This window comes from Drosophila navojoa, chromosome X, assembly GCF_054131105.1.
Source record: "Drosophila navojoa isolate 15081-1374.11 chromosome X, UAZ_NAV_1.0, whole genome shotgun sequence".
NCBI lineage: Eukaryota > Metazoa > Arthropoda > Insecta > Diptera > Drosophilidae > Drosophila > Drosophila navojoa.
In genome coordinates this window covers 25,780,871-25,793,211 of record NC_142895.1, presented here as the reverse complement: position 1 = coordinate 25,793,211, position 12,341 = coordinate 25,780,871, and the positions used below count along the sequence as shown (strand labels likewise).

The 12,341-nt window shown below is 49.8% G+C and overlaps 1 protein-coding gene across 4 annotated transcripts in view; it reads left to right on the top strand.

The window, feature by feature from the left end:
- Smr (nuclear receptor corepressor smrter) overlaps positions 1 to 9,220 on the top strand; it is a 76,078-nt gene extending 66,858 nt beyond the window's left edge. For all 4 annotated transcript variants that reach the window (XM_089264908.1, XM_089264907.1, XM_089264906.1 and 1 more), the window contains exons 7-11: positions 2,046 to 5,226; positions 5,531 to 5,670; positions 5,776 to 6,379; positions 7,239 to 7,386; positions 7,466 to 9,220. In XM_089264908.1, the coding sequence (XP_089121034.1) occupies positions 2,046 to 5,226; positions 5,531 to 5,670; positions 5,776 to 6,379; positions 7,239 to 7,386; positions 7,466 to 9,220 (5,828 nt within the window). The remainder of the gene's footprint in view (positions 1 to 2,045; positions 5,227 to 5,530; positions 5,671 to 5,775; positions 6,380 to 7,238; positions 7,387 to 7,465) is intronic.
- The last annotated feature ends 3,121 nt before the right edge of the window (positions 9,221 to 12,341 follow it).

The window sequence follows — 12,341 nt, the reverse complement described above, 5'->3', positions numbered from 1 at the left end:
TTAAGCGTAAATTCACATGGATAAGAGACAGCTGGACAGAGCAGCCACTGACTGACCCAGCCCCAGCCCCAACACCAACCCCACCACCAGCAGCCCACCCACAGAGCAAGCTCCACTTTGTTGCCCCGTGACAATCAAAATTAAAATGAGTGGTTTATTAAAATTTAAACGCTTCACTTTGCGCCCGCAAAAAGCATATACATACATACATATATATATTTTTTTTAACTTGGCCCGAAATGAAAATGAAGGACAATGCAGATGAGCAGGGGCTGGAAGGGAAGGAGTGCGAGGAGTCTGGACAAGGACGAACTGGAGAATGCAGAGCAGAATGGGAATGAGAATGAGGAAATTGTCGAGGCAGAGGCAGAGGCCGAGGCAGAGGCAGAGGACGCGAATGAGGCCGACGTAGTCGTCGTCATTGTTGGCTTTGGCTTTGGCTTTGGCTACTTTGATGTATTTTCATATTCCACAGAGACGAGCCGAACGCACGTTGGCTGCCAAATGAGGGCGCGGCAAGGTGTAGGGGTGTGGGGAGTGTGGGGAGTGTGGAATATGGAGAGCAGGAAGCGTACTATTGCAACATACTCGGTGGCTCTGGGTGGTTAAAAGCATATGATAGCCAATCTGTTATTTGGTCAGCGAATGTTGACGCCGACGTCGGCGTCGACGTCGTTGTTGCGACTTCTGCGTGAGAGAGCCTTAACGTTTGTCTCTGACATTTAAACGTTGATTGATTTTGCTTGCTGGCAGCTACTTAAGCTCCCTCACCATACCACGCCCAACCCACTGCGCACACACACACACTGATAGACTCAACCCCTTCAGTCGCTGTAGCTCCATGTTTTATTTGCCTTTATTTTAATTACATTGATTTTGATTAAACGCGCGCGCGGCACATTGTTTGCCCTCTCGCTCTTTATCTCTTTCTCTGACTCTCTCTCTCTCTCTACTTCTCTGTCTCTATTTGCACATCATTAAAATTGTAAAAATATTAAATGGCAAAACAAAAAACTAAGACAAACACGACTGCAGCACAATTTCAGACATGGCCAGCGTTTCAAGGGATTCTTTTTCGTATTTTTTATCATTGGGGATTTTTCCGGGAAGCGAATAGAATTTCGTATGCTCTTTGAAGATGGAATGCATCGAAAGGGTGTCATTAAATCGAATATAGAATTGAGTACAATCTATTATATTCGAAAACTTGAGCTAACAGTCGATTAATTAGTAATTTTTATCGATAATTACTAAAATGTATTATGATGAATAGCAATGTATCGATTGTTGTCTATTCGCTGCTAATAATATAAATCAATATAATTTCCCAATCGATAATACCGTATGTTCATGCTATCGATATTTATCGTTGTTTGTGCATTTGATAAAAATAATCAGCAATAACAATTAATTGATCGATAACTTAGCGATTGTCGATTTGATATTACTAAACGAACTCTGGTTGTCCACATTAGAATTTTAAATATATTCGATAACCTTTGCTAGCAATCCATAATATGTGAAATTAGCAATCGATAACAGTGGAGCAAGCCTTACACTTGTTGGCAATTAGCGATGGCAATTAAACCTTGTGCTTATCGATCACATTCGATAGATATCGATAGGCATTGAGCGGCACTCTTAAATTGTAAACGCTGCAGCATTTTCCTACCTCAGATGAGTCGCTCCAGCCACCCACCCACCTACTGCCACGCCCACAGCGAGGCTCTGTGCTGGCAACCAGGGCGAAGAGCTTTAAAATATTCAATTGGCTGATGTTGCCTGCCGCTTTTGCTGCTCATTATTTGTTAAGTGGCTTAATGAAGGCGTCCTTCGTCCTTCGTCCTGCGTGCTTCTTCCTGCGTCCTTTCCCGTCGCTGGAGCAGTCGGCCAGGCCGCCTAGTGGTAAATTGTTTACCGTTCGCCCAGTTTTTCCCATTTCCAGTTTGACTTTAATTAAATCGCTTTTTATTATAAAATGTGTTTGCTTAACTTTTACTCATCAACCTTCTCCCCCCTCTCTCTCTCGCTCTCTCTCTCTCTAGATAAACTGGCAAGCTGTTTTGTTTGCAAGACGGAGGCATGCCTGCGCACTCGCCCATTGAAGAAGGGGCGTGGCCAGCAATATGCAATCCCAGACGAGACGATACCAGCGGGCGCACGCGTCTGCAACAGCTGCCAATGCAAATCGGTGCGCAATCGCTATCCCAACTGTCCGCTGCCCACGTGCCCCAATCCCAAGGATCGGGCGCAGCGGCTGCGGAATATACCCACACGGCTGTTCGAGCTGGCGCCGGAGCTGCGTGATCCGCTGATGGCCGAGTTCCAGATCAAAATGCATGCCACACGCTGCTGTTCCGCCTGCCTGATGCGCATACGGCGCAAACTCGATCCGCTCCTGAATCTCACCGATGAGGAGCGACGTCGCGGCGGCGTTGGCAGCGGCGATGCCAGCGCTGGCGATGAGACCGATGTGAGCACTTCGTCCTGTGATGAGCGCGAGCCAGGCGGCTCGGACACCGCCTCCGTGGAGAGTCCCGAGTATCTGCAGCGGCACAAGTCGCAGCTGAACAAGCAGCAGCAGCAGCAGCAACAGCAGCAGCAACAACAGCAACAGCAGCAGCAACAGCAGCAGCAACAACAACAACAACAGCAACAGCAACAGCAGTTGCCACCTCAACAGCAGCAGCTGCCACAGCCACCACCAGTACCACAAAAGCCGCAACAGCAACAACAACAACAGCCAGCAGGAGCTGCCAATGTGCGCAGCGTGGCAGACGCATCCGGCGCCGCTTTAACCATTACGCCCACTCGCATGTCCGCCAAGGCAGCAGCAGCTGTTGGTGGCAACGACAGCGAACGCCTGCTGCCGCCAGCATGCCAAGCGCCGAAGAAGCAGAAGACCAGCGAGGAGTACGACTCCTCGGCGACAGAGACGGCGGACGAGGAGAACGAGAACTCGCCAGCGAATCGACAGAGTCCCAAGGTGATCTTCAATGCGGTCTCGCATGCTCATGCCCATCCAGCCCATGGGCATGGCCATGGGCATGGCCATGGGCACGGCAATAACAATGTGGCCGGACTGCAGCCGCCGAATGCCGCAACAGCAGCAGCCGTTGCTCTAACTGCGCAGCAACAACAGCAGCAGCAGCAGCAGCAACAACAACAGCAACAGCAGCAGCCGAATGGACCGATGAGCCTACGCCGCGAACCAGTCAATGTGCAGGACTGTGTGTTCTCTGTAATTGAGCGACAACTGAAGCAGCAGGCCAAGGGGCCGCAGCTGCCAGGCAACAATCAGGGCAAGCAAGTCAGCCAGCAGCAGCAGCAACAGCAGCAGCAACAGCAGCAGCAACAGCAGCAGCAACAACAGCAGCAGCAGCAGCAGCAGGCGCACAACAATTTGGATCGCAAGGAACTGACTATAGTGCGTGAATATCGACAAGATGGCAATACCTTGCTTAAGCAACAGCAGCAGCAGCAGCAACAATTGCAGCAACAGCAGCAACAGCCAGCGGGCTTGCCACATGGCACCTCTGTGCAAAAGTTGAGCGCGCGTCCTGGGCCGCCGTCGAACTCGGTTAACAGCAGTGGCAGCAGCAGCGGCAATAGCAGCAGCAATAACAATGCCAGCAGCAACAGCAACAACAGCAACAGCAACAACAGCAGCGACAACTTGGCCACTCTGTCTGTGGTCAACTCGCATCTCGCCCCGCATCACGTGCACATGTCACACCCACTGCTGCAGCAGCAGCAGCAGCAGCAACAACAACAGCAGCAGCAGCAACAGCTGTCGAGCGGCGTGGACAAGGCTACGATTACGCCGGTGTTGAAGAAGAGCGCCATTACGCCGACGCCCCCAGACACGATCATCTACAATGTGTCCGGCAGCCACTTGGCCGCCCAGCACCAGCAGCAGCCGCCGGCGCAGTCGGCACCGCCGGCCACGCATACGGTGCACGCACCACCGGTGCAGCAGCGCTTGCCGCCGGAGCCGGAGCCGCAGACGCTGGACCTGAGCATCAAGAAGACGCCGCGCGAGGGCCACTCGCCGCACACGCATCCGCATGCGCACAGCTCGGTGGCGAGCTCTGTGGAGCGGCATCATGGCCCGCCGCCGCCAAACATGGGCGGTGCAATGAAGCACATTGTGCGCACCTCGTCCATGTACCGGGGCGATGCATCGATGCCCAGTTTGTCGGTGTCCGGTGCTCCGCCGCCTGCCTCCAGCTATTTGACCTACCAGCAGCTGCACGGCGTCGGCGTGGGCGTGGGTGTAGGCGTGGTGAAGACAGCGCCTGGACCGGCACAGCCGGGCTCGCTGTATGTGCAACCCGTACCTGTACCCATTGGCCAGGGCCAGATGACGCGCCCAACGCCGCCGCCGCCCGCGCAGCCGCAGCCACCGCCGACGCGCGTCTCCAAGCTGCCGCCCAAGCTCAGTCCGCAGCAGCAGCAGCAACACTTGCACAGCCAGATGCCATCGCCGCAGCAACAGCAGCAGTCGAGTGCCCAACAACAGCAGCAGCAGCAGCAGCAACAGTTGCAGCTAGTCAAAGGCGGCTCCATAACCCACGGCACGCCCGCCAACACCTCGCAGCAGCAGCAGCAACAGCAGCAACAACAGCAGCAGCAGCAGCAGCAAATCATTGTCCATGCTGCGCCCTCGTCGCTGCCCAGCCCCAAGTACGAGAGTCTGGTGCGTCAGACGCCGCCTGGCAGCTGCCCGGACACGGGCAAGCACGGCTCGATTACGCAGGGCACGCCGCTCCATCTGCCGCCCCATCACATGGACAGCAAGCGGGCGTACGACTTCTACAAGAGCTCGCAGCGCTTGAGTCCCGCCCAGGCGCCGCCGCCGCCGCAGCAGTCGTCGCCACAGGCGCCGCCGCCCCAGGGCTACGGCGTGGGCGTTACCGTCGGATCGCCCTACTCGCGCTCGCCGTACAGCGCGGTCGAGCAGGCATCGGCGCTCAGCTCGAGGCAGATCGTGATCAACGACTACCACACGTCGCAGCAGATGCAGGGCCAGCAGCAGCGCAATGTCTCCCGCGGCAGCAGCAGTGCCGGCGGCGGCGCCGGCTCCGGCTCCGACAAGGAGTCGCCATCGCCACGCAACAGCATCAGCGGCAGCTCAGCTGTCTATCCGGGCTATGAGAAGGAGCCGCAGCCCCGCGGACGACCCGAATATTCCAGTCGCGCCTCACCGGCCGATCATTCCAATAGGTGAGTGCATATCTAGTGATTGACGGCCTCGCTGACTGATTGACAGATTTGATCAATTATAGACTTGAAAGTTGACTGAAGCATCGACTGACAGATTGGTTAACTGACTTATTGATCCAATTATTGAATAACTGACATCTTCGATAATTGATTGATTGACTGTCTTTTTGATTGAAAGCTTAAGCAATTATTAAGATTGATTGATCAGTGAATGATTGACTGCGACTGGCTGACTGAGCGTTATATAGTTTCTCATTAAATACTCGATACTAAATGCTCTCTCTTTCTCTTTCTCTGCCTGCAGCACACCCAGTCCGCACCGCACTCCGCCGCCCCAGCGCCAGGGCGTCATTCAGCGCCACAACACCGGCTCGAAGCCGCCTTCGCCTGCTGCGCCGCCCCCGAGTCGCATGCACATTGTCACGCCCTACAATTTTCCACCAGGTAAGTGATTGATCATCGTAAACCCCTCTTACTGAATTGTCATTTTAATCCGGTATCGTCTCTCTCTCTCTCTCTCTCTCTCTCTCTCTCTCTCTTTCTGTACAGCTGGCCACGATGCTTTGGCCTCGTTTGTGGACGTGGCCGTACAGCAGCCGCAGCTGCCGGTGCCGTCGCAGAAGGATGACAAATTGGCAGTGCCGCAGCCGGCGCCACAGCCACAGCCGCCGCCGTCGACGCACGGCCAGATAATAACGCATGCGCAAGTGGCTTCCGGCCAGGCGGTGCCGCCAGCGGCACACCATGATCTGCGCTACCGCACCGACCCACTGGCGAGCTATCATATGGCTGCCGCGGTGCAGCTCCAGCAGCAGTACAGGCACCTGAACACGGCCGCCGCCTACGAGATGCAGCGCCGCATGGAGCAGGCGAAGCGCGACCAGCGCCAGATCAACATTGAGCGGGAGCGCGAGATACAGCGGCACCGCGACCAAGAGCGACAGCGACGCGAGCAGGAGCGCCGCGAGCAGGAGCGTGCTGCCGAGGAGCGAGAGCGGGACAGCCGACGCATGGAGCGCATGCTGGCCGCTGCCGTTGCGCCACCGCCTGGACATCCGCATGGCCACGCCCACAGCAGCCACAGCCACTACATTCGTGGCCCGGTGCCCGAGACCGGGCCACCGCGCACCATACCTGATCGAGAGCGAGATGCGTAAGTAGACCATATCAAGCAATAAATCTGTGGATTGCTAACAATCAATCAAAGAAACCAACCATATTAATCAATCTGTGAATTACCTTCAATCAATCAGAGAATCAAACCATATCAATCAATCTGGAAATTGCCTTCAATCAAGTAGAGAATCTGACCATATCAATCAATCTGGGAATTACCTTCAATCAATCAGAGAATCAAACCATATCAAGCAATCTGTGAATTATCTTCAATCAATCAGAGAATCCAACCTTATCAATCAATCTGGGAATTGCCTTCAATCAAATAGAGAATCCGACCATATCAATCAATCCATGATTCAGATCTTATCTATCTATATGGGAATTACTTTCCATCAATCCTTGAATTGCATCAGGGCATTCATTCACATCGCATTACATCGCTCAATCAACCAATCAATTTTGACAATAAATTATCTAACATGTATATGCTGATTGATTCCAAAGCTGGCATAACTCCAATCTATTATGTGAAACACAGTACATATCAATGAAATTGACCTCAAGCCTAGTTGCGAATTTGAATCAATCAATTAATTATTAAATTGCGGTCAATCAAAACTAAAACAAGAATGAGTTTTACAAATTTGAAGAGTCCCATCTAAAACAAGATCAGCTGTCAATCATATACTAAAGCAATAAAGTTCAAGTAGCAGTTGTATCAGTAGCATAGTCGTCAATCAATCTCAATCAATTGCTTAGACATCATATAAGTATATGAAGCTAGTGCATCAATCAGTTCAAGTGAAATCAATCAGCTGTGCATGTTAGCTAATTAATTTACAATTAATGCATTTCAATCGATCAATCTCTCAATCAATCTTTCCATGTTGCAGCTACTACCGACAGGCACACGGCAGTAAGCCGCCGGAGGATGCCGGGCAGTTCAGCGCCCAGGCTCTGATTGACGCCATCATCAAGCACGAGATCAATCGCACTGGCGAGCTCAGCAGCCTGCCCCGCGACATACCGCGTCCCACCTACGTGAGTAGACCCTCTTGAGATCCTCCACTCCCCATACTGACTGACTGAACACCCTCTCTCACACTCGCTTCCATTGCAGTATCAGCGCGACTTGCGGCCGTCACACGAGGGCGCCGCCGTCTCGCTCATGGCCGCCGAGAACAATGGCAAGGCGAACTCCAGTTCGCCCAATGTCAACAGCATCGATCTGGAGCAGGAGCAACGTCCGTCACAACAGCAGCAGCAGCAGCAGCAGCAACAACAGCAGCAGCAGCAGCAGCAACAGCAACAACAGCAACAACAGCAGCAACAGCAGCAGCATCAGCAGCAGCAGCAGCAACAGCAATCGCAGTCCAGCTCGGAGCGCTCTGTGCACGGCTCGCTGCGTGGCCAGGGTGCGCCGCCCTCGCATCATGGCACGCCCATTTCGCAGGCGGGCAGCGGTCCGACGGCACAGCAGCAGATCTACACGAAGAAAATCACGTTCGGCGAGCTGACTGACTCGATAATTACGAACGATTACGGGCCGACTCCGCACATGCGCACCTTCCTGCCCTATCTGCCGGAGACGCAGGCCATCGTGACGCCCGACCGCTGGAAGCAGAATCGCCGGCAGCAGCAGAAGGCCGAGGAGGCAGCCGCCGCGGCGGCGGCCGCTGAGCGGGCCAAGCAGTCGCCGATCAATGTCGTTGGCGGCGGCGTTAGCAGCGTACGCAGCGGTGGCAGCAGCGGCAGCGACGGCGGCAGTAGCAGCAGCAGCAGCGGCATCGGCAGCAGCAACAGCGCCAGCAGCGGCCCACTGCCAAGCAGCGGCGGTCGCGCCAACACGCCCGGCGAGGATGCGCGCAACATCATTCGCATGCCCCAAGCGGTCAGTCCGCGCAAGTACGCCCACGATCTGATCATGCAGCAGGCCGCCGTTGCTGTGGGCGCCGATCCGGCGCACTACTTCCTCTCTGCACCGCCCGGCGCTGTGGTCGGACGCAGCAGTGGAGGCGGTGGTGTTGTTGTCCCGCCGCCTCCAACGAGTGGCGGTGGTGGCGGCGGCGGCGAACCGCGCGGCATTAGCGAACCGCGCGGCGGCAGCGAGCAGCGCAGCAGCAGCGGCGGCGGAGGCAGCGGCTCGGGCGCCAACTTCGACAACTATGTGAAGAATCGCATTGTGGAGGCAATGCGTGATGATTCCGCCTACGTCCAGGTGGCGCACATGGCACACGCCCATGCCGTCGCAGTGGCGGCCCACAATGAACAGCAGCAGCAGCAGCAGCAACAGCAACAGCAGCAGCAGCAACAGCATAGAAGCAAGGAGCCAGAGATCAGCGTCTCAAGGAAGACACCCAACCAGTACGAGGTGGTGGACAGTGGCAGGCGCTCGGCGAGCAGCTCGAGCGGCGGTTCGAACAGCCATCATGCGTCCGCCTATCATACGGCACCGCCTCCGCCGCCGTCGGCGGTGAATGCGTTTGCGGCAAGCACCTATGCGTATCCCTTCAGTGCGCTGACTGTGCCGAGCGCTGCTGGGGCTCTGCCGCCGCCGACGGTGCTGCCGCTGGCCCATCAGTCAGCACCGCCGAGCCATTTGAGCGCCAAGACAGCGGCGCATGCGCTGAGTGAAGCGAGCGCCGCAGCAGCAGCGGGCGTCAGCTTGGTCGTTGGCGGTGGCGGCAGCGCCAGCAGCGGCTCATCAAATGCCGGCGTCAACCCCGCCTCTAGCGTCGGCGGCGGCGGTGGCAGCGGTGGTCCGCTGAATGCCAACGTGTTGGCCGTCGCTGCGGCTGCCGCAGCAGCAGCAGCTGCCAGCGAGCCAAAGCCTCTGCTGTCATCGAAGTACGAGGCGCTCAGCGACGAAGATTAGTTGTGACTGCAGGCGTCGTCGTCCGGCATGCGCAGTCTGACGGCAGCAGCGACGACGCCTCCAGCAGCCAATCAACACAGCGCAACCAACGTCTACCAGCACCAACAGCAACAGCAGCAGCAGCAGCAGCATATCTGGAACAGCAGTGCTGCCTATCGACGTCATCAGCAGCCTCTGCCTCAGGCGCAACCACAGCAGCAACAGCAGCAGCAGCCGTTGCATTCGCCGCGCAGTCACCATCAGGCGCATTATCAGCCGACAGCGCTGCTGCCACCGCCACCGCTGCAGTCGACGTCGCCAGCGGCAGCATTGGCACAGCAGCAGCAGCAGCAGCAACAACAGCAACAGCGCGCGCATTACTACGCTGATCCGGCGGCAGCAGCAGCCGCGGCCGCTGCAGCTGCTCATCACTATGCGGGCAGCGGGACTAGCGCAGGTCACGGCTACTATTGAAAACCATGCAAAGAGATCGCCAACCGAAAAAACAACAATAATAACAACTTATGTATGTACCATAGGCAGTTAAATGTAGAAAGCTGCTGTGCAAATATCATTCGAGAGACACAACCATGAAAGAGAAAACAGAAATGCAGAATAAGAAGGCGAGAAAAAATGTAACTAGCTGACACAGTTAAGCATCGCCTGTTTTGAAGAGAGCATCGCAAAATAAGAGAGAGCCAGTCGGTCCGAACAGTTAGTCCAGTTATCCCTGTCTCTCTCCCTCTCTTCTAAGCACATATTGCGAACGCACAAATCGTAAAAGAGCTTTGAGTGAAAACTGCAAAGAGAGTTCGAGAAGCAACGCAACAGCATGCACACACACTCGCACGTACGCGCGCCTATATGTATGTATGTATGTATAGATGGTGCATTTCGGGCATAGAGCTACCATGCAATTTCTCTAACTAACCGACCGAGTGACAGACCGCCCACCCGCCTTTCTATTAGTCCTACACATTGATTGATTCGAAACACACACACACACAAACACACGCGCACACACACTTAAAGGACACACGCACGCACGCACGCACCAAAAATAAAATAATTATTTAAATATTGCAAACTGTAGTTAGGCATGCAAAATCTTCAAATTATCGTAGAGCATATGCTTGTATACGCAAAGTGTATGTGTTAAGTATGTGTATGTATATATCTACATTTACATATATGTATATATAAAGAGAATCAGCAACTGCTGCTGCACTCCCAGTCTCACTCTACATCTTTCTCGTTCTCGATACGATGCGACGTTTCCTAGGGATCGATGCCAACTCGCGCTTTCGCTCTCACTCTCATTCTGACTCACAATCACCTCCTTGCACAGACTCGTCTCTGTCTCACACTGTTCTCGTGTTTTGTTGTGTGCCACGCTCTATCTCACTCTCTCTCCCTCTCTCTTACTCTTTGTTATCGTAATTCGATTTGACCTTTCAGTTATGTGCATTCGTTGTAATTTGTAGCCCAAACGTAAAGAAACCTCAGAACTTGAGTCGAAACCATAAGGAAGTAAAATGTAGTGACATTTATATGAAAATATAAATAAAAATATGTATATGTACATTGAATGATGAAAATTATATAACTTAAATACATATATATTAAACGAGTAAATTTAAATAATATATTAAATGAAAATAAACACACACTGTTGGGCTGTTCTTAGAAAAGAGAAAAAAATCTACAAAAAAAAAAAATAAATAAAAAATAAATAAACAAAACTAAAATAAAAGCAAAAATTGATTGATACATAAATGAAAACAAATTTATATATATATAAATTTATACATATATTTAACGATATAGTACACTTGCAAAAACATTAATTTAAAAAACATTTTGTAAATTTCATAAAATCTAAAAATAATTTTTAAAATATAAAATAATTACTTTTTGTACTATCTATTACTATTTTTTTTTTTTTTACTATTTTCTATGCGTAAGTTTTTAATTTATAAAGCATTATTGTTTTTTTTTTATGAAACATACGGATGCATATAATATAATATAATATGTATATATATATATACATGCATATGTATATGTATATGTGTATGATGTATGCTTTATGCTATTGAATTATGTACGTTTATTATGATAAAAAATTATGTAAGTCGAAGTTAAATAAAAATAAAAACAACTCTATAAATATATACATACATATATACAATACAAATTATATATATTATTACAATTATTATTATTATTATAATTATTATTATTATTATATAAATATGCATATTTTTTTATATAGCAAACAAAAACAAAATAACGAGAAAAAAGATGTTTTAGGGTTTAGCTATTTTACCGTTTATGTGTTTTTTTTTTTTTTAAATTATTTTTTTAATGCAAAACATTTTAAAACAAGAGTTAAAAAAAGAAAAAAATTTACAAAAATTAAATATTTTTAATACACAATGTAACTAAAAAAATAATGAAAAGGAAAAAAAATAAATATAAAAACCACAACAAAACGCTAAGACTTATTCAACAAACATTTGTAAAATATTAACAGAAACTTATAAACAAAAAAAGAATATAAAAAATATATAGATATGCATTTGTATGCATATATGTATGTATATATATATATTTATATGTATATGTATGTACACGTATAAATATACCTATATTAAACACATTAAAGGAAAAGAGAAACAATTCATTGAAGTGCAAGGGCATGGCATATATATATATATATATATATATATATATATATATATATATATATATATATATATATATATATATATATATATATATATATGAATATGTGTGTACGTACGTATAACAGTCCCACACACACGAACACGTATAGCTATACACACATATACAAACATGCAAGTTTCTTGTAGAGAATGTCCCGACTTTTTTTTTAAATTAATGAATGAAGAGTGAATTACAACATATATATAGATGTGTATAAAAGTGTATGTTTATATATAAATATATGTGTGTGTACGTATATATGTGTATATATACATATGTATATGGAAGCTGAGTCAAGGAACCGACGAACTCATAAACCTAGTGACAGAGTCGCCTGAACACAACGAAGCGCAGTTCCATATATTCCCTTCTAAACAAATATATATATATATATATATATATATATATATAT